The sequence below is a fragment of the Poecilia reticulata genome, linkage group LG14 (genome assembly GCF_000633615.1).
Source record: "Poecilia reticulata strain Guanapo linkage group LG14, Guppy_female_1.0+MT, whole genome shotgun sequence".
Taxonomy (NCBI): domain Eukaryota; kingdom Metazoa; phylum Chordata; class Actinopteri; order Cyprinodontiformes; family Poeciliidae; genus Poecilia; species Poecilia reticulata.
In genome coordinates, this window is record NC_024344.1 from 20,052,073 (window position 1) to 20,078,168 (window position 26,096).

At 40.4% G+C, this 26,096-nt stretch overlaps 1 protein-coding gene across 1 annotated transcript in view; it reads left to right on the forward strand.

The window, feature by feature from the left end:
* The window catches only part of slc8a4a (solute carrier family 8 member 4a), a 31,645-nt gene extending 11,478 nt beyond the window's left edge, over positions 1–20,167 (forward strand). Inside the window, exons 5-9 of the mRNA XM_008428371.2 lie at positions 8,689–8,795; positions 9,588–9,706; positions 10,885–10,984; positions 14,921–15,193; positions 17,008–20,167. Of these exons, the coding sequence (XP_008426593.1) occupies positions 8,689–8,795; positions 9,588–9,706; positions 10,885–10,984; positions 14,921–15,193; positions 17,008–17,387 (979 nt within the window). The 3' untranslated portion in view covers positions 17,388–20,167. The remainder of the gene's footprint in view (positions 1–8,688; positions 8,796–9,587; positions 9,707–10,884; positions 10,985–14,920; positions 15,194–17,007) is intronic.
* The last annotated feature ends 5,929 nt before the right edge of the window (positions 20,168–26,096 follow it).

Sequence of the window (26,096 nt, forward strand, 5' to 3'; positions counted from 1 at the left end):
AGCGGTAGCCTCAATCGCCACGAGTCGCAGAACGCCACAAACTCAAACTTTTGCCAAACTGGACAGTCCCATTAGAAAAACTACACAAACAAGATTAAACTGATAAATTCAAGTCCTGCAATTAACATATTGACGGCTAAATCACATTTTTAATTGAGTTTAAGACATTTTAATTTTAGATACGTGGATTTGAGACTTTTGAAGGATGCGCGGACAGCGGTGCGGTAAACGTTGACTAACAGGTTCACAGCAGCCGCTCCGCAGCTCACAAATCATCTTCCTTCCAGTCTCATTAAGGGAGAAGGAAAGCTCTGCTTCATTTAAGCAGCACTAATGTGAGACCGCCATTCTTCTAGCTTGTGCACCGAGCAGTCTAATTTTAACTCTCCAGGTAATTACGCTACACTTATTATTTTATTTATTTTTCTTTTAAAACTTCACTGTAAATAGTAATAAATGCCTAAGGAAAACACAGATTTGTTTGATTAATTAAATAACCAATCTGTGTTTCCAGTGGCGCAAAAAGTGGGTATGCAGGGTATGCAACGCATAGGGGCGCAGCACCAGAGGGGGCACCAAAACCCCGTCTGGAGGGGACAGGGTGCCGATGATGTTTTCCCATACACTTCAGCGCGCCTTACGTTCCTTCACCTCGCGCACATAACGAGGTAAATGTAGCGAGTTTTACCCTTCACGTATCGTCGCCTTGGGGTGGGGAGCGAGTGAGCGTCGCTCCTTCACCCTGACGTTCCTTCCCTCGGGGGGTGGGTGGGCGCCGATCTATGTTTTCGCATCCACCTGAATAATGTGTAGTTGCGCCATTGTGTGTTTCCCACAAAGCGAACTTGCTAAGTTACATTTCATAACCTCTCAACAAAAGCCCGCTCCCAAAAAACCTGAACTGTCCCTTTAACTGAACACGTCAGCCATGTGAGGTTCAATCAGTTCAGGCTTTTCACCGCCTGTCACAACGCATGTTCATTTCCTCTCACTAATTCAAAAACGATGACGTGAAAACAAGGTAGCGGCTCTCTGACGTGTAGACCAATGGAAGGAAAAGTGGGAAATATACACAGAAATGACTGCTGATTTATTAAAAAGCCTTCAAGCTGAAGTCAGACTTCAGAGGCTCTTTTTCTGTGAATCTTTTAAGCGCTGGTCCCAGAGAAATGGAATAAAGTCGGGGGGTGGGGGGAAAGCTCCTTCATTCTGTCAGACCAACACAAGGTCAAGGCAGAAATCCAACACTGGGTCAAATGCCTTCTGAATTCATCTTTTTGTGAATCTTCACAGCAAAACTACAAAGATAGTTGAATGTTTGTCCAAAAACACGTGATCTCAGTTTAGCTAACATCATGGCCAGGGGCGTAACTACATGTCATCAGCGCCCCCGACCCCTATCGAAAGAACCCAAGGGGAGGGGCGCCTAATCAGTGCTGTTCCTCTGATATTGATCATTTCACACACAAACAGCTGCTAAATGCTGACTAGGAAAAAAAAAATCCCCACATCGTTTTTGCGTCCCCTCTAGTGCAGCGCCCCTATGCGTTGCATAAACTGCACACCCACTTTTTGCGCCACTGATCATGGCCTGCAGGCTAGCAGACCGTCAGCAGGGATACAGGTGCTTTAGTGTTTGGAGACATGATTATTTTTTCACATTATGTCACAGTGTCAGGTTACTGAGGCACAACGCCATCCTTCTGCAAAATCATTTGCTTAAAGGATCATAAATGAAGTCAATGAGGGAATGTAAAGGTAATAAAGCTCATACATTTAAAAGACTGAAGCTAGAAGACTGATTGGGCCTCATATGGCCCAATCAGTCTTGATGGCCCTATATGCGTTGATGTTGCACAGTCTTTCTAAAGTAATCATAATTTAATGAATACAGTTTGATTATGTTTGATTTTATGAGTCTGTCAGACTTAGCTGGAAATTGAAATAACAAAGTGAAGCTATAATAAGCTTGTTATTTATCTGTTTCTGTGCTGGTTTCGTCTTGTGTTTTTTTTCTTATTTGTCTTGTGTACAGAAAGTTTGACAATGACCCCCCCAAGAATGTGTGTTGCATCTTTAGTGTAATTGGTCATAAATGTGCAGTGAAAATGTGCAGCATAAGGTGAAAAGTATGGCCGATAGGGGGCACTGCTGAGCCCCAAAGTCACATAATACTCTTCTTTTACGCATTGAAAAGACTGAAGACAGTCAGAAAATAGACTGTATGCAAATAAAGGTCGGCTCATACATGATTTTTAAATTTAATAAAAGCAAGAGACCAACCAAATAACCAAAACAAAAAAAAAACATTTAAATAAAAAACATATTTGACCTATATTTAATATTATTTTATCTTTCTTGCCATCGTACTGTTGAAAAGAATTTAATTGATTAGAATTAAAAGCTTTGATCACTTCACTTTTGATTAACTCTACATTAATTGGCGATTATCTTCTTTATGAGCAGATTAACTCTGCAAACTTTGTGAATCAGCATAAAACTAAGAGATTTTATTGATATTTTGTGACTCCGCTAGAATGCAGTAGAAGACGTTGAATGTCGCTTTAAACTGGTAATTATCTCAATGACTCACAGTTCAGGTGAGATAAAACAACGAGTGTTGATTATTACTACAGGACTAGAGTCACTGTCCAATCTTCGCCCTTTCATACTCGCTCCATAATGTCATGGCTAAGTACATTATTTATATTTATTCATAATCTCCGCCATTCTGTTCTTCTGCTGTTCTCAGCCTTACAACAACCTGACATAAAGAGATTCAGCTCAGGGTTAAGGAAGCATCTTTTCTGAATTACTGAAAAGAGCTGATACTTCTTTGCTGAATCTCTCTTTTCCTTCTGTTATTCCAGTGAAATAATGTAAAAATAAGGCGTACCCTCTCTTTTTTTTTTCTAACTAATGTTATCAGACTCTTATGCAATGTGAGGAACCCTGGGCAGCTGCTTCCACATGGAGCCAGCCAGGCTGCAGTGTACGAGGCCTCAAAGTTCAGTCAGGATAGTTTGTGTGCGCGACATGATGCAACGGCTCAGGACTACCATGCAGATTTCTCAGAAACTACCCCAGCGCTTCAGGAGACCGGCAGGCAGGCAGAGATGAACAGGGCACAAGGAAATGTGATATGCTTTAAGTGAGAGCTGTGAAGTCTCGATGGAAATGTTCTGTAGTTTTAACGACGGCTTGAAAAGATCGAGGCTGCAGCTCCTACAAATGCAGGGTTTTCAGCAGCATGTTGGATGTTTTTATCCTGCAAATTCACAAAATGTGAAAAGAAAAAATGAATGTTTTTCACTTGACAAAAATCTGGCTTCCTCGGATTAATAGATCTATCTTTAATAACGGATTAAAATCATTATTTAGCTGCGTCATTCATAAATTAGAGGTGTTCTGATGAAGCTCTTTTGTCAGATTAAAAGTATCCTTAAGGAGGATTAAACATGCTTCTCAGTAAGCCCACATTTCTGTGTTTTAAATGTTTCTTTCATCAGTCTGGTGTAATTTCTAATCTTAAACGTCGCGCTTTCCTTACCTGTGAGCGGAAAATAATTGTAATAAAAACAAATAAAGGCTTCAAAACACCTTAAGTGTAAATAGTTTACATTATGTGTCTGTCATCTCAGTTAATGAAATAAACTTTTCAAAAATATTCAAATTCGTCAAATATGACTGTCTGTACGGTACCGTAAAAGTAGTCATCCTCTCAGCGATTTGTTTGTTTTTGCTGTAATTTAGAGCATTAAATAAATCCTGAGTAAACATATAGCAACACAAAGTAGGCTAGAAGATCTCAAAAAGCAACCATGCAACGCACCCTGATTTAAAGAAATTAAAGAACAAACTTTCTGACGTCTATCCCTCTGCTTGCAAGGCGAGGCGCATCCACAGTGAGAGCAGCTTCCCACAAATACAGGAAGCATGAAAACACAGGAAGCGTGAAAACGGGAAGCGTGAGTCGGTGCTGGACCTTTCCAGGAGAAAGTGATGGGAGCTCCGGCTCTGCTGAGAAATCCACGTCTTAATGGGTCCGTTCATTAAATCAAAATTACTCTTTTTACTCTCAAACAGCTTCTCTGAATGTATGTTGCTGAAATTAATCTATTATTAATGACAACAACGCAAAAATGGGTTCTCAGATCAATTACTACTGTAAAATAAACAGAGATAACGTGAAGTGTTGAATAGTCATATAGCTAATAATGCTAATCACTGATTGGAAACATACATATTGAAGTGCAAAAACCTCTCATGTGCAGGTTATTGTGTCCTGGTTATGATCTCCGTGGGAATGACTTTCAATTTAACTACGAAACCTGGAAAAGGGAAAATACCAGAATTTTATCAAATTAAAATTTTGAGTCCATTTAAACAGTTAAGCTGGACAAACGGTATACATCTGACTAGCTGTTAGCTTTCTCTCAAAGTCGTAGCAAACAGGCAAGAAGTTTTAAAAGCCTTCAATAAAACCACCTGCATCTTGGTTATAATATATCCAGTTACACTACCCCTCCTCCACCTGTTGCTGCCAGTCTGGATGGAGGAAAAGACAAGTCGGCTGCTTCAAAAATGCTTAGGGTTGGAAAAACATTTTTGAAAATCCCGGACTATAATCTACATAAGAGCTAACTATCAGTGTTTGACGCTCAGGTTTCTGTTTCTTACAAAAATCAATGTAAGATATTGTAATTATTACTTTGCTTAGAGCACATGTGTCAAACTCAAGGCCCGGGGGCCAAATCTGGCCCGCCGTAGCTTCTTGTGTGGCCCTCAAGACTCCAGGTGCCAAATTACATCAACCAGTCCTCCCAGTTTCCTGTGGTTGTGGAAATTCACGTCAAAATCAACAGATTCCAGCATTTCTTCTCGCTAATACATAACTGAAAATAACCCAGAAAATTAGGAGAAACATTGTGTTTATCTGACCACTAACTCCCACCTGTAGGTGGCAGTATTTTGCACTTTTACGACCCGCTGCCTCAGCCTTATTTGATGTCAAGTTATTAGTTTGTGAAGTTATTAGTCTGTGATCGATGTGACGGTTAGCAATGTCACATTTAATGTTACACATAAACATGAATATTTTCCTTGAAAATATTTCTAAATTAGCCCCACAAATGGGGCATTTATTGCCCCATTCCCCCAAAAAATCACTAAATCCTGGAGGGACTGAACAATGTGAAAAGATGTTTAATTTTAGGAATTACTTGAACTGCAAATATTTGTTAATATTTGACAGTTTGTTATTTAGGATCTTGATTTGGCCCAAAACGAAAATGAGTCTGACACCCCTGGCTTGTAGTAACCGTTGCCGCTATTTTATTTTAAAATTAAATCAATCAATCAATCTTTATTCCAGACCAAAAAGGTCCATAAAAAAAGGAAACCGCGTTACGTTTTGATGCTGTCATGCCAGAAAAGCTCTTTGTGGCATCAATCTTATAAAGTCAGAATCTCATCTTGGGTTTCATGCCGTAGTGTTAGGATAGAGAACAGGAGGCAGCGTGGAGCGAAAACAGGAAATGGACGGCAACACAAAAATAAAAACAAATGGCCAGAAACAGGAAATGGATGAGGAGATTGTTTTTCAGAACATTGCCCCATGGGAGAACTATGAAACCATTACCAGACAACTGAAGGAGAAGAAGAAGAAGAAATTGACCGCAAGAGTAAGTATTTCTATAAACCTTGAGATGTTATGCTCCTCAGTTCCCCAAGGTCTGTAAAATCTTTAAAATGATACGTGCCTTCATTTCTGCATAGTGAAAAAAAATCATAAGATTCCCATGAATGAATGGGAAAAAAGAAAATCAGAAATATGCTGTCCTTGGTGCTAAACAGGTGGAATAAAAATAAGTCTAAAAGATGCTTCCAATGTTTTTCTGCATATTAAACAAAGCAGCTTTTTTTTTTTTTTCCTTATTATTTATTCAGGCATGTTGTGGGTCAGCCTAAGGACATGGCCTTCTGGATCCAACCAGGCTGGAGATGCAGAAACAAAACACCTCACATTAAACTTTAATGCTGGGAATGCTCCACAACTTCCAATAACACCGATTTTAAGACCCACAGGAGATATGATGGGATGGATTTTGTGTGGAAATCGACTCGATGTTCTCCAGGTGAACATCGACCTTAGTGAGTCACAGCGTGAATATGAACCAAACCGATACTTTAATTAAAACCCAAACTGTTCAAAGCAGTAGCTTCTGAGCCAATATATAGAAAATGGGATAAAATCAGTCAGTCAGAATTTGTGAGGTTGGTTGATTTTGGTGTTTAAGATACTCCAAACTCTCTCTCGAAGAAATACCCTCTGCTTCTCGGTAAATGAAGGCGATCAATATTTAACCTGTCAATATTTTTCCAATTAGTCAGCTATTTTATCTAGCACAGCTCTATCTGGGAACGACTTCTGTTCTCAGAACTGATTCACACGTTTCTGCACTTTCTCAAGCCGGCACACCTGAGCCTCAGCGCGATCAGATAAATCCATACAGTAAATTAAAATGACTCATAAAACCTGAATTTTGAGCTACATATTTGACTCAAGTGGATGATTAAAATCAATAACATTTCAGGTAAAGCTTAATTAGTTTACTATTCACTGATAACTATGTTTAAAACGCCATGTAGTGGTTTACAAAAAATGTCACATCCACTGAATCACTGAAACCTAACTAGATTATTATTTCAGACTGAACTTTTTTGTGTTTTCACAAATGAGTTTGCCTGAAACTGTACTTTTGCTCAGCCGCCATCACTCATTAGGCCTTGTTACATAAAACTTATCTGAAACCTAAATGCTCTGTCACACTGCCTGCGTTTCCATGGTAAAAGAAGAGCCGCAGCTTTAAATAAACAACACTCCAGCATTGCCTTTTTGCATCTGACACTGCAGAATAAACGATTTGATCACCAGCTAAGGCAGGTTGTCACGCATTTGTTTGGCATGTCGGAAAATGTTGCAGGATGGCAGTAATGTGCCACTCATATGTGTAATGGAGTTTACTCAAGAGTCCTCTCCAGTGAGGGTGAGGCTGCCATTAGCCCTAACTGGTTTCTAATAGAGCGCTTTGGAGATGCTGTGAGCTTATTTTATGTCTATATAACCTTTATTTAACCTGTTTTCAACCAAAACGTTCAGAAAACATCAGGATATCACACAGCAGAAAACAGAAGAATATCATAAAGCAGAGAAAAAAATTAGAAATGCAACCATACTCAAACTGACTAAACATATTATAATACTGACAGTGTTTTAAAAGCAGGTACATTGGTCATGTTTCATGGTTTTTATCGAGTTGTTAACCTTTAGTGTTTTTTTCAAGAGTTTCCAAACGTTGGTTTGACCTAATCATGAACAAACTCTTGGAACTGAAATGAAAGTATTGTTGGGAATATTGATGGAGGGGTTTTGCTAATAGTTTTATATATGAATTTGTACCAATTTATTAATGTGTGTGAATGAAGTTTACATGAGATTAATGTCCTGAATGTACAACCAATAAATCTGAAGTTACTGCATGATGGCGTCACGTGAATATCTTTGAGGAAAACCTTGATTTAGGATTAAGCTAGTTTTCGGACAAAACGGGGGTCCAAAATGTAAGCTGTACTCTAATAAAATGGCTAAATAATACATTTGTAACAGAAACGTCTTCAGCGGTTTAATCAGCTCATGTTAGCGGGCAAACACTGCCTCATGAACCTTCACAATTTATTTTTATTTTTATTTTAAGACCCAAACAGGAAGCTTCAAAGTAAACTACCATGCATGTACATAAACTCTTCTTTTTCTCTGTTTCTCTGTGAGGATCCGAGGCTTTGCAGCAAATCACTCTGCTCCCACTGGCATGACTCTCCCTGACATTAAACAGCGGGATGACGTGATCATTGGTGTTTAAAATAAAATATCTTGTGTTCTGCGAGTGAACGTTCTCCCTGCGCCTTGTCAGACCCCGAGTGTATGTGTGTAGACAGAAATAGACAACCACCCACATATCATTAGGGAGATGCAGGGAGGGAGACAGAGAGAGAGAGAGAGAGAGAGAGAGAGACGGGCTGTGACAGCGTAGGATTGTGAAGCGGGGCTGAAGAAAAAAAAAATATGGTGGTTACAGCTCGACACCTCGTGTTTTCGTGCTGCATTCAGATGTAAGAAATGCGTTTCTGGGTGAGGTTTAGGAGTTCGCTGGGTTCCCCCCCCCCTGCAAATTAGCGCTTATAATTTCCACAGCGAACTTCTCTGGTAGCTAATCTGAATTAGGATGTGAAGTGTGTGGGAGGGGTGTGGGCCACGTCGCTACACGCTCGTACTTTAATGGACTTAATGATGTAGAAGGAGCCCGCCCTCTTGTGGAGTGCTGGGGGAAAGAGAGAGAGAGAGAGAAAAAAAATCACATTTTGCTCGGCGTTAAAGGATATTTTGTGGAGCACTTCAGCTTCCACCCTCTTACCTAACAGTTTCATGATTCATTGTGTGGGCTGAAACATTTGTTTTACCCGAATYTCTGCAATAAATCATCGACATAATCATCAAGTGTTTTGTGTGCCACTTTAAAAAAAAAAAAAAAAAGATTTCCCGACTCTGATGTTTATAAAGGAGCCGATTAAAACGTTTAAATGTCATCGGCGCGTTGTTTTATTTGCTCGTTTCCTGTCTGTCTCCAGGAAGCTGCTGAATGTGAAGATAATCGATGACGAGGAATATGAGAAGAATAAGACGTTCACCATTGTGTTGGAGGAACCCGTGCTGCTGGAGGTGGGACAGAGGCACGGTGAGTCTCTTCCGTCAGGAGTTTCTCCGTGTTTAATGATGGAGGGGAGGGCGAACTCGGTTCTCTGCCASGTGTTTTGGAGCAGWRAAAGTGCCATTTTGGGCTCACGTGACCAGACTACCTTTTCCCACAAGGCTAGCTGTGTCTCTTTCATGGTTTGTGACAGAGCCGGGTATTCTTGATGCTTTCTCTCAACKCTAKCTGTTTGCGCGTAACTTCGGTGATGTCCCACTACAGTCGGAAACACACAATTTCGCAACTGCTATGTTTCCATTAAAAGAAGAAATGCGTTTAAAATCACATGTTAACATGGCTGTTCACGCGACATCGTAAAAAAAAACATGACGCGCCATCATCCTCCTACCACTTCCCGTCATCTTCTTCGTCATTTCCTCCAGTAGTAAGGTCCGGTTGTTGAACGCGTGACCCGTGTGATGTGACAGAAGTGTTTCCATCGCAGTTTCATCCTAGCACAAAGACTTTATGTTGAAAAACAAGAGKTTTTTTTTATTGCAGTGTTTCCATTAAGTAAATTTGAAGTTGGGCAAATTTAAGGTTGTTGGAAGCACAGCTGTTGCTTTTCTCTTTGCTATCCCTCCATAAAAGTTAAGATTTGTGGGCCAAATTCTCCCACYTGAGCTTCGGCTATCTCCAGCTCCTCCAGAGTTCTTGTGGTGCTTYGTGTTGCTGCTTGTTCACTGATGTTCTCTCACAAAACCTCTGAAACGTCACAGGACGCCTGGCTCTAGTTATCGGTGTAGTCAAAGTTTTTCCTTCTGCCGATCTGCGCAGGGGACACCAATGACAACAAAACGGCGGTGGGTTCAGAGGACGTGTCAAAGATGGGCTRCCCTGTCCTGGGAGAGCACACCAAGCTGGAGGTGGTCATTGAGGAATCCTACGAGTTCAAGGTAACTTAAAAGCCAGCAGTTCTGAGCCACTCGCCTCCTAAAACAAGACCTCTTGTTTCCATCTTGCGCTGGTGGATAAACAGCGTAGTTGACGCTGTTTTTACCTGACTGTAATTCATTTGAAACGTGAAGCTGCTAAGAATTATTCTGCAGACACGTCACATTATTTTTCGGCTTTGCGCTGAGAAACAGTTTGCTGCTGGATATGTGTCTGCAAGTCCTTTATTTGAATCAACACAATCTATCATTTACATCAACAAGTAGAGGAATCTTTAATTCTGTCTCAGTTTTCTTCTTGATGGAAAGCAGAGGCATTTTGAGGCTCTGATTTGGCTTGTAGGTGAGAAAATAAAGTAAAAAAATAAAAAATACCACAGTCTATAAATTTCAAGTTATGAGGGTAGAGAGCATAAAGGTAGCTATAAAAGTTCTGTATGTTAAATAACTTTTAAGAGACAAAAACTGGAGACCAAGAGTAATCTTCAAATGTTATGGCAATGTTCATCAAATTACATAATTTCATCTTTTACAGCCACTATCTAAACTCAGCCAAAGATCTGTATTGGATTATGAAGCGTGTTTGTGTTGCAAACTAACGTCTCAACGCGGCACACGCAATTTTATTAGGAGTTATTATTGATCGAGAACGGATGTGATTTTACAACAAAAACAAATAAAATCCACTGTAGGAAAAAGGCCTTTTCTGCAGGTTCAGACCTGAGAAGAAGACGCCTGTTTGGTTTGTTCTGCTAATCCGATCTGAGACCCCCTGATTACATCACCATGACATCTGCCTTATTATTTCTCCCGTTCCTGCCACGGGACGTGCTGTGTTCACAGAGTAAACTGATGCCTCRGTGCCTCGAACACAACGGCCACAACTGGCCGTTGTGTTCCTTTAAGACTATTTAAGAGCATTTAAGCTGCTACATGATACAGATCTGAGACTCCCGTCTCCCCACACTGGCTCTGTTTCCTGTGGGCATGAAGCCCAGTCCAACCCCACCTCCCTCCAAATCTGGTTCTGTGACTCACTGTGCACCGCAGTGGGATGAGAGACGGCGGTAATTGTACCCTCAGTCACCTCATCAGTGTCTCCCGTGTCACTTCTTGCTAAGCCTGCGCCGATAACGTGTGTCTCACGCCTGCTTGTCTCTTGTCTCCGTGGTCGTCTCCAGAGCACCGTGGACAAGCTGATCAAGAAGACCAACCTGGCGCTGGTGGTGGGCAGCAGCAGCTGGAGGGAGCAGTTTGTCAACGCCGTCACTGTCAGCGCAGGTGAGCCACACGCACCTAAACACTTAACATCTGCTCCTCCCGGCGAAGATGGACCCGCGCGGTCCGGACCAGGTCCCGCCGGCCGAGCGTCTCAGTTTAAAGTTCTAACGCCCTTCGGCGATTCAGCGTTTATTTGCTGCATCTGTTTGAAGCTGACAGCTGATTAAAAATGCATTACGTGCTGAATTCCTGATGAGGCCCGCCGCAAACGTGACTCTGGACAGTTTATGCGACTCTCGGCGCTCTGCTCTTTCACAAAAAGCCATTTGTTTTGTGAAACTTTCAGATTCTGTCTCACAAAATCAGTAAATCGACTTTCGCGACGCAGAAGTTTTCATTTTGTTTGTTCCAGCTTAAAGTCAGCCACGTTTGTTTGAAAGCATGTAAATTAGTGAAAACGTACGGAAGTCTGCTCCTGCTGAGAATTTACCTCATTGTTGTCAAGGACACGCATTTCGGAACGACTCAGCAGCTTCCAAAAAGAATATTTTTTTTAATTTTCAGAGCTTTAATTTTATCAGTTCAAAAAATCTAATCAAAGCACTACCTTATGCTGCTAAAATTTGAAAAATGATCTATAATAATCATAAATTATTCCATTTGTAGTCGGAACGTGAGAATTCCTACCAATTGCCAAACAGATTAAACAGATTATTGTAGCAGCACATACAAAAAAGATACAAGTTTGACCTCAAACCACTTTTATTAGCAATGAAAACTTTATCTGGTTACAGTTCAAACTTTAGGAAGTTACAGTAAAGCTTTCCTTAAAAGAGAGACTGAAATCAGAAGTACAGCAGCCAACGGGTTGGTCTCTAGTTCATCAGAGCTCTCACAGTCATCACCATCAGAGTCATTAATGTCAGTCCTCTTGACAAGCTGTAACCATAGCAACAGCACCTGTAAGTTGATGTACGTGTAAAAAATGTTAGACGTCACAACAGTACCCACTACTAAATGGATACAAACATTAACTTGGAGTCTGTTTGGCAATAAAACATCAATAATTTGTGGTAAGATGTGTTTACTATAACTAAATTCAGCTGGTAAAGGGGTCAATATGCATGTGAACTTAGTGGGACAATAAATCCATTCACTCTCGACTGATTTCCTTTTGGAAAATCATCGAAAACAAAGTGAGGATTTCCAGGGCAGCCTTCCCATAAAACAGAAAGCGATGGTACAGCTAACTTTCAACACTTGTTCTGTGTAGTTCTGGTACTTTTACTGCATATTTAAATTAGTCTAAAAAGTCTGTAACTCAGAGCAAAAAAGCATTTTAACAGAGAAAAGATGAGATGTGACAGTTCAAGATCAATTTTACATAAAGTTGGTCAATATTTTTTCTAAAAGATGCGAGACATGGTTACATTTGAATGTAATCCTGGGGGGAACTTAAACGATACAAATACACGTCATTCTTAGAGGAGGTGAGCCACAAACCATAACAACTTTACAATGAAACTATGCTGGTGTCTTTAAAGCAGAACGAAGTCAAAGCCTGGCTGAATGTGTTGTATAATTACTCTGAGGTCTAACAAATCCCATCGCTGCATTATTCTGTCTGGGAGACGCATTACTGCAAATAGTTAGATTACTCAATTAACCTTCTTGATTTGGAAGATGTCTCAAAACTTTCTCATGCAATTCTGTTTGCAGCTGCGTATATTTTAAAGCGATATATGCTGCTTGTCCTTTGCGCCTTCAGTTGTTGTTTTGATCTCAGTGGTAAAGACATCGATTCGTGAGTGAATTTATGTTTTTAAAATAACAGTCAGATCAGGTCGGCTTGTTGGAGTTTTCCTGTACTGAGCGAATAACAAAACCTGCTGCAGCATAACCGTCTGCAATCAGGAGGATATTTTTACCACTATGCTGCTTTTAGTGTTTGAGATAATGATAAAAATAAAAATAAAAAAGTAGACCTAACAAAATATTTTTTCCTGCGGCTATGCTCTATTTTAAAACTGAACTATTATTATTATTATTATTATTATTATTATTATTATTATTATTATTATTATTATTATTATTATTATTATTATTATATAGGGAAGGCTCTCTGGTGGAGGGTTGACTCATGTTGTTTGCTTGAAGACAGGACGGTCTGAATTCAGGTTTTCTTTCACATCGCAGGTCAGCAAACGCGTCTTTACTGCTGCGAGACCAGAATTTATCCATATTTTTGGTGGTTTTACAACTGCAATAAAGATTTTATGAATGAGCTTTTGTGAGTGAGAGTTGTAGACAGAAATCTAAATTGACTAAAAGTTTAGTCCGTCTGTTTTAAAATCAGCTTAACCCGCTGAAGCTGGTTCCTGTTGGTTGCAAACTGAAGCAGATGCTAACTTCAGCATCGGTCCGCTGTTTTCAGTGTCGCTTGCAAATAGTTTGTTTGTTGTCGGCCACTCTGCCACAGAAACGAGAATCTGAAATTGTTGGAGCCCAGACAATCGGCTTCATCGGCCAAATCTGTCAGCACAACAGGTTTCCTCTCAAGTCTCAATGGTGATTACAATTCAGTCATAAAATAAACAGGTCCAGTTCTTGTGCATAAACGGCCACAGTCAGATCCAAATTCAGTTGCACACATTCCTGTTCAGTCTGAACTAAAATGTAATCCGGTGATGCTCGACAGGTTGAGTTACCGACTTCGCCTCCTGCACAGACACATGGCAGCAGTGGAGATTAACAACTCGCTTTCAACCGGAACCGACCCCCAGCAGAACCGGACTTGATACGAGCCGCCGTCTGCTGCTACTCAACATGTAGGGCAAGCCCAAGGTTTTTGCGGGACCCTGAGGGACTCCCCTTGATTTGGGGAAACTTTCCAACACCGCAGATTGACTGATAGCTCTGTGAGATATGTGGTTTAAATTATTTTCATTTTGGGTCAAGATCAAGAACGTCAAAGTTTTGATAAAACTACAAACTGTGTCTCTGCGTTTGACGAATTCCTCTTGAAATTAAATTATTTGAAATATGATTTCACATTCATGTAATCTGGTATTATACAGACAAAACTGTTGATTCGATTGATAAAATAATATTTAAAATGTGAATATAAAGCTCTGGGAAAAAAATTAAGAGCTAACTGCAATGAATCCCATTGAGAACCTCCCGGTTATTCCACCAAACACTGATTTCTGACTTAAAACATCAGCTTTGTTGTTTCTAAATTAACATGAACTTGTTTTGTTTTCTTTGCATTGTTTGAGGACTCAAAGCACTGCATCGTGTTCTTTATTTTGACCATTTCTTATTTTCTGCAAATAAATACAAAATGTTTGCTTTGAATTTCGGAGACATGACGTCAGTAGTTTATTGAATAAACGAACAATGTTCATTTTACTCAAACATAAACCTATAAAGAGTAAAATCAGAGAAACTGATCATTTTGCATATACACTTTGTGATAATAGGTAATGTGTTTTTGATATTTATTGGTACAAGACTTTGTTCTAACTGTGTAGTTTTATAATATTTTTAATAGTGCCTTAGCAACAGCTTGCTCCATGTATGTCTGTAAAACATCTACTAACGAACAGAAAGGGAGGCTGTAGCTGCCCCAACAGGGTAATTATTGTGAACTTTGCTTGTTTTAAAAACAACAACACAGATCATGCTTGTGTGTGTGAACCATCAATCCGTATAATTGCCTTGACTGATGTCCCCGTATCGGTAGCCTCCTCCCGGAGCATATTGGTGACACATGGGTCAAGTCGGGCCTGAATCCTCGTTAGCGCAACGATGACATCTTGATAACGTTAAGTACAGCAGACAGACGCTTTACGCAGCACAGGTTCCTTGATGATGAACAAAACCCCACAAAGCCCAGTGGCAACGGCAGAAGAAAGACGTGTTAATCACCAGATATTCTTCCAGGCAGCTGCTGATTCCCTCTGCTTTTGCTTTTCGTTCATGTGCTCCTGCTAGGTGACGACGACGAAGAGGAGAGCGGGGAGGAGCGGCTGCCGTCCTGCTTTGACTACATCATGCACTTCCTGACGGTTTTCTGGAAAGTCCTCTTCGCCTTCGTCCCCCCGACCGAATACTGGAACGGCTGGGCCTGCTTCTTCGTCTCCATTTCCCTCATCGGCGTCCTGACGGCCGTGACGGGCGACTTGGCCTCGCATTTCGGATGCACCGTCGGCCTGAAGGACTCGGTCACCGCCGTGGTGTTTGTCGCCCTCGGCACCTCTGTTCCAGGTGGGCGTCCGTGCCAAGGAATCGACCTGCTCTGTAATCCCTCTGGGCTTTTCGCCTGTGGCGCAGAAGCAGCTGCTCGGGGAAACTTGCGTAACCTCTTGTTCTCCTGAGCTGTCAGAGGAATTATCTCCAAAGCTCTCACTTAGCACCTTAACAAGACGTAAACAAAGGAAAACAGTTCCACTTGTACGATCGGCTTGTATTACCACGTCGCCGTTTCCTCAGTCAATTTTACTTGTGTGTCTTTGAGGCACAACAAGAGTATCTATTAGCCTGACAGGTTTGAGTGCAGAACACAAGCATGCAAAATGGAAGACAGTTGATAGCTTTGTTTAGGGATGCACAACAAGTTTATTCAGAGGTTTTGATAGTCATGTTTAAAATGTGCCTTAATATACCTATATATATGTGGCTAAAACATTAATTCAGGAGATGTGTCTCGTTAAAATGAGCAACTTTCTCATTTTGACACGTCCTTCAAATCAGGAATTGCGACTTCTCAGAAAAACGTAAAGAGGCTCGCTCCGATTCTCCGTCCTGCTTCTGCAACACAACACTCAAACATCCCATGAGACGTTGCCATTTCACTGCTACGTCTTTTCTCGTTTGAACGGGAACACATTTTGCTTTTAACGAGACATAAATCTCGCACGAAATTTTCCCATTTAGACGAGTTTTGTATCTCATAATTTCGCGAAATCGAGACAAAGACGAACTGCCCTTGTTACAAACGAGACGCCACTCCTGAATTTGTTTTCTAACCCCGGCAGCTCGTGCATTGCTTCACCCACTCCACCTGCCACAGTTCGTTTAATGAAATTTGCATCGCTCGTATCTTCCCTGACACTCTGTCAGCGTGTCGCTTTTCTAAACGCTACGTCAAAAGTGTTTCTGCAAAGCTTTTGTATCTGCGTTGTGAGCCAAATCAGTGTGCTCTCTGTGTTAGTCTGTGTTCATATTTAATTAGGTTTATAAAAACTATTGTCCTCAAATCAACTTTCAAGTCAAGTTTATTTATATACCACAATTAGCATCCATAGGGCGGTTCAAAGTGCTTTACATCATAATAACACAACAGTCACAAAGTATGAAACAGACGATAGTCAGTATATTTTGTCAAATATCATCATCAGAATCATATTTATTGATCAATGTTCCAGTAGCTATGAATCAAAGGCAGCTCTAAATAGGTGAAGGTTTTGGCCTTGGCTCAAAGGAACTCAGTGTTTCGGCTGTTTTGCTGTGTCGAGCTGCAGCAGTGATGCTTTCTGTCTTCCTGGTTTTAGCGAGAACTTGAGCAGCAGCGATCCGGATCTGAATTTTTTTTAGGCAAATAGTGAAGAGACTATTGCGATAACCAAAGCGACTAACGATAAACGCGTGGATGACTTTTTCTAGATCTTGCTGAGACATTAGCTGTTTAATCAGACTCTGCCTTGAGTCCAGTTTGGCAGCCAACACTCACTCTGTGCACGACCGGCATACAGACACAGATTGAACCACCTTATTCCTGCAGGTAGAAGGGTCAGAGTGAGTTGCTATAAGCAATTACCGTTATCCCACAATGACAGATTTCTATCCTGATGAGAAAAGTCTCCCCAAGAATGACAATGCGCCCATCAATAGGCCACCGCAGTTCACAGACGGCTTTGATAAGTGTGATTAGAAAAAAATCAATGCCAGGAAAACTGGAGCAGTTCCAGTTGTGCAAGGTGACTCTGGGACGTTCTCCTCTGACGTTCCCTGTGATTTGTCATCAGCCAGTTGCGTACGTTTAAAGACAAACCCCATTTCTCTCGTCCTCTCTTCCACAGATACATTCGCGAGTAAAGTGGCCGCCATCCAGGACCAGTACGCCGACGCCTCCATTGGGAACGTGACAGGCAGCAACGCTGTGAACGTTTTCCTGGGCATCGGGGTGGCGTGGACCATCGCCGCCGTTTTCTGGAACACCAAAGGTGAGACATTCAAGGTGAACCCGGGCTCGCTGGCCTTCTCCGTCACCCTCTTCACCATCATGGCGCTGGTGTGCGTGCTCGTGCTGCTCTACCGCAGGCGCCCCAGCATTTCGGGCGGCGAGCTCGGGGGCCCACGGACAGCCAAGCTCCTCACCGTCTTCCTCTTCCTGTCCCTCTGGTTCATCTACATCCTGTTATCCTCCTTGGAGGCGTACTGCCACGTGCCTGGCTTCTAAACGCAAGGCACAAAAATTAAGAGTACAGACATGACTCCTCTTCTTGTTTTTACAGTTTTCTCACTGTTTTGTCTATTTTCACAAGATTTCTAACTATTTGTATCATCACTTATTATTGATATAGCACAAAATCTAGAAAATGATGCACTTAAGGACTTTGTTACCGCTGATGATCCTGTGAAAGCTAGCTTTAGCCACTGAAGCTAAACTTTCTTTTCCTACGCTAAAATACTTTTCTCATATGACGTTTACAGAGCTGTGAAAATGTACTTACCCCCAGACAGATTTCTTCTGCTTTTCCTTTTTATTTGGTCAAATATACGTGTTTTAGATCTTCAAATAATTTTTAATATCAAACCATGATAACAAGAGTAAAATAATTGGCTCCATAAAGTAATAACTTAGCCATCCTTGGCAGCAGATTTTGACCTACTCTCCTTTGCAGAATTTCTTACAAAATCAGGAACATTTGAGGGTTGATGGGCATTAAGAACCTAATTTGGGTCATGCTACAGGCTCTCAATCAGACTTAGGTCCAGCCTTTAACTAGGCCATTCCAAGATCTTAATTTTTGGTATTTTTAGCCATTCGTAGGTGTTCTTCCTGCTCTGCTTCAGATCATTGTCCCGTATAGCATCAGAATAACTCGTCCTGGTCCTAAAGCAGCAGACTCCCACAGCTGGGTTTCTGAAATGCTGCGTTAGTTTTAGAGTAGATACAACAGGACATCTATCCATTTAAAGTTTTCTTTTTTCTGTCTTATCAGTCCACAGAATATTCTCCTAAATGCCTTTTTTTTTGGTAAATGGGAGGCATTTTAGACTCCATTTTGATGACAGTTTTGGTTCAAAGGCATCTGAAGACACGATGCCGCAACTAAAAACACGCTTCCACGTCATCTTTTTACACATTCAGCTCAAGGCATAAACAATTTGATCGCCATATTAACCTCCCTGCAATGGATTTTTGAATTTGTAGAAGAACTCCACCATGTGAATGGCACAGCTCTCCCACGCCGTGTATACAGCACATGTTCGCTCCCCGCTGCAGAAACAATGCAACCGTGACTCAGATGTCACAGCAGTCGCTCCGCATTAATCTCGCTTAGCCTCACACTAGGCCGTGCAGACGGTTTGTACACCTGTGCTACCTGGAGTAGGGAAACCAAAAGTGAAACATGAGCCATCACCTACTGATTTATTTGGCTTTTGATTACTTGACCACTTAGTGTTCCTAATAGAGCGCTGACATTTCCTTCTCTGATGGTTGATCTATTCTTATATTGAAAAAATAAATAAGATGGGGACGTCACAGAAAAGTAACATCGACAGTCATATTACCCAATTAATCTGTAGCATGCGTGGAGATTTCGTATCAAAAGCGTCACGCAAACTTAAACCTGATCGTTTAAACGAATGCCCTTCTTCTCCTCACGTTTGAACCCACTTACCGGGTATCTTCAAAATGTAACAAGACAGGAAACAAGCAGCGTTGCTACAGCTTTAGTGGTAAATCATAACCACTGACCTTTACTGAGGCAATAGAAAGTCTCTTAAATGTGTTTGAGGATCTGAAACAAGTGTAAAAAAAACAAAACAAAGAAGAAATCTGTGAGGTGCGCAACACTTTTTCACTGTATATAATCAGCTTCGGTTCCACCCAGCCGCTCTTTTGCTTGACATCTGCAGCATTATTTGGTCTTTTTGTGTAACCTACCGATTCAGTTCGCTCAATCCTGACTCGGACATTCGAGATTTCTCGGTGGAGTATAAAAAATTAACGCTGGTGCATGGGGTGACGTTACATAGAGCTTCGGTGCAATATGAAGGACTCGAGTAGGACAAGACATGCTTGTGTAATCAATATTAACATTAACTATTCATTGTATATCATGTGAAGGATGAACATTGTGCGTGGGAGTTTTGTGAAAGACTCGGTGTGTTTACTTTTGCACGTACTCAGATTCACGGTTTCTTCTTGGTAATCTATTTTATAAAGTGCTGTGTGTGATTTTTTTGGACCTGGCTGTTGAAGTGTTGGTGTATTTATTTATTTTTTGTTTCTCTGTACATGTGAATCCCAGCTGTTTCATGCTCTCTCCACTGCCTGGTGCCCTTTCCTCACATAGCCTCCTTCCTGTATAGGATTCAAACAGCCAAGTTTTTCCAAGAAATGACACGTTTTTTTCTTTTGTTTTTTTTTACAAAAGTTGTGAAGTTGAAGCAAAGTGTTTGCTTTTAGATAGATTTATGAAGTTTACATATACGTGTGCGTGCGTGTGTGTGTGTGCGCGCGTGCGTGTTTGTGTGTATGTACAGGTGAGCCTTTCTCTGGGATAATATTGTTTAAAGAATAGACTTCACAGATGGTACATGGGTATTGTTCACATTTAAAAGAAAAAAAAAACAAGAAAAGTGATAGTTTGTGTGTAGATTTGAAAAACTCTTCTTTTGACCTCCGTCTTGCTGACACTGGTACAACAAAAGCACAGCAGAAAGCAACGAGTGAAGCGATCGGCACAACTAGATAGCACCAAACGAGTTCATGATTTGACTTGAAAAATGTGTTATAAACAGGATGTGTGTACAGTATTACTTGAGAGTGCTACCGTCTTTTTTATTACTATTATAATTATTTATTTGACCTAGAGTGTGTATAGCCATATTTATTGTTACTGTATTGCTGTAGAGCTATTTCTATGATCTATTTTACTTTTATTTATATGCACGTTTGATGTATAAAAGGTGGAAATAAATGTTGATGATTTATGGTCCCAGAAAGATTTGCAGTGTTTGTATTACTTTTGCATGTAAGAAACGGTTGGGTAACGTTGACATCACCTTCATACTCCCCAGCAGCAGCAGCAGCAGCAAAAATACAGGGAATAATGTGAAAGGGGGTAAAAAAAGGAATAATCCTCCGACTGCAACACTGTGTCTTAATAACTGTCTTTTTATGGCAGGCAAAAACATCCCTTAATTGCAAACACATTAACTTGCAAGCATACCTCCTGGTGTGACAAAAAAGATTATTATTATTATTACTTGTGGGCGCATGCAATTTTCTGTTCATGGTCGAATTATCTTGTACTCCGCTCTATAACTCAGATGTTTGTTTTTTTACCCCCCTCCCCATTTATAGACATGAAAAAGTCCCTTTTAACTTGTCGCGCTTGCTGAACCGGATGAAGGTCTGGAAACTGAAGGATGTTTTAATTGGGATCATCTGAGGGCGTTCTTGTCCCGAAAATGTTTTTTTTTAATATATATATATATATATGGCAGAGCCATGCAACATATACTTTAATCAAACAAAATATTCAGTATTATTTATGAAAAATAACCTCAGTTTTTATATGTAAATCGTTCCTTTATGTGCAAAAATGTTTTTTGTAAACGGGCTAATTAGCTGAAATGCTAACATTTGAATGTAAAATGCCCATACTTTACGATTAGTGGTGCTGCAAGTTCTTTAACTCAGTGTTTTTCAACCTTTTTTGAGCCAAGGTACATTGTTTTAATTGAAAACATCACGAGGCACAACACCAACCAAAAATGGAAACAAAGATACTCTGTAGCCGCCTATATTACATATATAGTCATTCTTATCAAAGTATCTTGAATAGAAATCAAATAAACACAAAAAATTATTTTTTATCACATTTTACATTTCTTATTTCAAATTGCACTTAACATGTCCACTTCAAAAATACACCTGAACAGTACCACAACACTGTGGTGTTAAATTTAAAGAAGTTGTAGAAACTTCAACGTGTTTTACAAACTAATCCACAAGCATCTTATAGCTGGAATACAGAAAATAATTCTTATTCTGAAAGAAGCAATAATATTTGGGAAACATTTCACTTCATATTCACTGTTGCAGTATAAAGAGTTGCATGTACAAAATGTCAATATCTGTATATTTTACCCACCTGGTGTGAAACCTGTGCATGTTTGGATGAAAACAGATCTGATTTCCTGGCAGAAATTGAAGAAAGACAAAGCTCTTCCTCAACATCTCAGTCTCTCTCTGTTTTTAGTTTTTATAGTAACCAGGCTTGAGAAGCTCACTTCACACAGATATGTTGGGGGAAATGGACTCATGTTCTTTCCAACTACTGCTGAGCTTCACTGTCTTTTCCATCACTGTCATCACAGTCTTGCTAGATACGATGCTCTCACCGCTACCTGCAACATTCATGCATCACTAATTCTCGTTTTAATGTAAAATGCTCTGTACCTACTGCCATCTAGTGGTAAGAACATTACATGATTACGCCGCTACTACTACAGCAGACACTCGAAGATGGCATTATTTGCAGATAATTCATTTTCAAAAAATATTTTAAAACCAATTACCATATTTTTCGGACTATAGAGCGCACCATACTAGCACCTCCAATAAAATAAATTAAAAAAAAAAACTGGAAGCTGCTCTCAGTTTTCCATTAGGACCCAGCAGAGGGCTGCGTCCTAATAAATCTGCTGGACGCAGCACTCCGTCTCCAAAGCGGAACCATTGTTTCATTCACACCGAGCTTAAGTGCAGCGGCTCTATTTCCCTCCTGTAGAGCCAGATCGACAGCCCTCAACTTAAAAGCTGCATGATATGAGTTTGAAAACATTTCTCTGTTGTGCCTGCTGCTAACATGTGGTTGTTCTAAATGAAAATTAGCGCGTTCTTCTTTGATTTACAATTTTGACTTCTAATGATTCACTTCCTGCTATTGAGCCCTTTGGTGGTTGAAGAAAAATCCACAGAAAAGCCAAACCGGACTACAATCCGCATGGTTCAAAGCTTAGAAAAAAAGTAGCAGCTTATAGTCCGGAAAATACGGTACTACGGAGCCCCTAAGGGGACATGGAGAAAAAAAAAAGGAAAGAAATCCCGACTTATTATCTCGAGATCCTGAGAAACTAAGTCGAGATCTCGACTTAGTTTCTCGGGATCTCGAGAAAAAAAAGTCGGGATCTCGAGATAATAAGTCGGGATTTCTTTCCTTTTTTTTTTTTGTCCATGTCCCCTTAGGGGCTCCGTACGGTACCGTAGGTGAAATTGAATAATTTCCACAGCACACCTGACGATCATTCACGGCACACTAGTTGAAAAATACTGCTTTAACCCTTCAGGGGGTAGACAAAGATTTACGAATGTTCAAACTCAAAATAAAATGCATAATAATTTATTTTAGTTTTACTTGCTCAACATTTTTTTTGAGCAGGTAAATGATCTATGATCTATCATTAAAGATCCAAAGGCTTTAGACTGTGAAGGTAAAAATAAAGGTAGTTTTATTTTTATTGCACATTTTCTACAACAAAGCAATACAAAAGGTTAAGCTTGGGGGTTTCATGTTGCCTTATTAAAATGAAAAACAGACTATTTCCACATTTTTGGGGTTTCCTATGTTGTTGGCCAAATTCTTATCATCCTGGACTTTTGGTCACGGCCGAGTAAAATCATTTCAAGGGCTACAAATGGCCCCCGGGCCACACTTTGGACACCCCTCCTCTAAGTTCTCTACTGAACTCATGTAAGTCTCAGATTATGGCTCTAAATTGAAGGCCTATATGTTCTCTAAGTCTTTCTAAAAGCTCTCGTTGAGGGTGACCTTCTATTTTCAGCTTCCTGGCTACAGAAAGGAGTCAATAAGTTTTATTTTTTCAGACAGAGGAGACTGAAAATAAAGGTGTGTTTTATTTTTGGTGTCTGTTTTATTTTCGGTCCCTTCAACCACACAGAGGCCGACTTTCACTACTTAGATGGGTTTGTTTACACACCGTGCTTTACCAAAGTATTTACACCCCTGGAATGTTTAAAAATTAGAATAGTGTGAAAAAGTTACATATTTTTTGCTGCTCATTTCAGGAAGTGAAGCTCATACTTGTGTAGATTCATGACGCATAAAGTGAAACATAACAACCTAATGCCTACAGATGATGGAGACCCAGCATTCAGTGGCCCACAACATTACAGTAAAGTGAAAAAGCCATTCATGAAGGGTGCATCTAAAACTTGCAGGAGGACTGGACTTAGACAACCATGAGTGGATATCCCTTAAAAGTTGAGTGGTAGGAAAAAGTGTGGCTTGAGACAATTGTTGAGCAATATCTTTCCAGYGATTTGAGGGAGTTTCATAAGGAGAGGGCTGAGGCTGAAGTAACGAATCCTGGTGTTTCTGTTGAAAATATCCTGTGTTTTTAGTCAATTTCACATAATTTCTGAGACACYGAATTTTGTTTTTTCATCATCTATCTTTAAATTTGCGAGCAATAAACGCTTGAAATATTTATTTTAAAAAATAATATATTTTATCATTTTCACTTTCTGACATGAGGGACAAAAATACTGACCAAATTTTTCTGAGCTTTAGTCGTAGACTCACAWAAAGTGCAGGTGTCAAATGTTGTAATCCCTTCAATTAGCAGATTCGCACATCATTATTTTATCATGAGCAGCAGGTGCCAAGTCCCTCACAAATGGGATGTGAACTATTGTCTGGCTCATGCTGCTAAATTGCAAATGTGAAAGACTTCACTCATTAAAGTCGCAGCTGTGACTGGGGGCTGCTGAGATGAAGTGATTCCGGCGTTGGCAGGGGATTTATCGCGGAGGCATAATTGAGATTGCTTTTCTCTTTGGGGGAACTGTGCAACCTGTGCTTTAGGAGATACAGGGGAAAAGAAATGCTAATATAAAATGCAYTGTGGCTCTGAATGGATGAAGGCAGCGATATGCTGCTGTACAGCCGCTAAACGAAGCTAAGATTTATCCTTAAATGTTAAACGCTGTGCAGTTTTTAGGGTAAAGATAAAATATGACCTTCCATTATAGACGCAGCATGTCTCTACTGTCAGCCATTTWTAGCAGCTGGGAACAGCTAAAGCTGCTCTGACGGCTAAAATTAGACGATAACTCGTGGCTCCAGTCTTTTTTGTGATTTTTCACACAGTGAGGAAACRATTTCCTGGTCAGCGTGACATCCCTGCCAATCATCTTCTTTTTCTTGTGACGAACGAAATAGGACACGGTCCTGCTAAAGATAACAAAGCCTCAAAGGAAACCATTACAGAGACGGCAAAAGASTTGACTGCACGTCTTTAAAATAACCSAATGAGGAATAATTAGGTTSTGTTCACGTCAGTTTTATTYACGCAGCACCAATTCACAACACACGTTGTCTCAAGGCACTTTCAACTCAAACAGGTTTCAATTGAKGCTGGCCATCAAACGGTACTTYCTATGTTGAAGTTAAAAAATACAAATAAATGATCAGAAATTTATATGAAAGTATTTGTGAATTAATAATCATGTCATTAATAWTTTTTTTTCTTTTTTAATAATGAAAACGTGATTGAAATAAAACTCAAAACTGGGTGAAATTATTATTATTTTAGATGGATTATTGAGAAGAAGCCTGTTTGTCTATTTATGCTTGGAAAAATGSTAATTATACCACAGAGCAGGTCATTAGAAAGCAAAATAACTATAATTTCATTTTTTTTATTATAAGGTCTTGAGCTTATTTAATTTAAGTAAAATTCATTCTAAAAATCAAACAACATAGTTCCAAAAATATAATTGCACAGTCGTGCTTTTAAAGGTAYGGGGACTCAGATCACTGCTAGCTGGCAAGAAGAAACCTAAAGCTGAAGGAAATAAGTTTTATTTGCAGTTTGCAACAAGCTAGCGCCTGCAGTAACAAATGACAAACGTGGAGGAACTTTATAAGCTACATGCCAAACAATATGGAAAACTAATTCATCACTTTTCTTACCGGAAGAAAATCTGTTCAGACCGGGTTGGTGGTCCACCAAAAAACAGGGATTTCCCACCCCTCCAAAAAAAAAAAAAAAACATTTTTATTGCAACGATGAAGATCTAAACCTATTTAGTTAGAATGATCTGGCAAAAGTCATGGCTTAAGTCCATTGGAGAATTTGTTGCAGGGTTTGAAATCTGATGTACACAGACTCCATCTGATCTGAGTTTGTGTTGAGTTGCAAAGGAAGCCTTATAATATACACTGCTCAAAAAAATAAAGGGACACTTAAACGACACAATATAACTCCAAGTAAATCAAACTTTTGTGAAATCAAACTGTCCACCTAGGAAGCAACACTTGACAATCAATTTCCCCCGCTGTTGTGCAAATGGAATAGACAACAGATGGAAATTATTGGCAATTAGCAAGACACACTCAATAAAGGAGTGGTTCTGCAGGTGGGGACCACAGACCACTTCTCAGTACCTATGCTGTCTGGCTGATGTTTTGGTCAGTTTTGAATGTTGGTGGTGCTTTCACACTCGTGGCAGCATGAGACGGACTCTACAACCCACACAAGTGGCTCAGGTAGTGCAGCTCATCCAGGATCGCACATCAATGCGAGCTGTGGCAAGAAGGTTTGCTGTGTCTGTCAGCGTAGTGTCCAGAGGCTGGAGGCRCTACCAGGAGACAGGCCAGTACACCMGGAGACGTGGAGGAGGCCGTAGGAGGGCAACAACCCAGCAGCAGGACCGCTACCTCCACCTTTGTGCAAGAAGGAACAGGAGGAGCACTGCCAGAGCCCTGCAAAATGACCTCCAGCAGGCCACAAATGTGCATGTGTCTGCACAAACGGTTAGAAACCGACTCCATGAGGATGGTATGAGGGCCCCACGTCCACAGATTCGGGTTGTGCTCACAGCCCAACACCGTGCAGGACG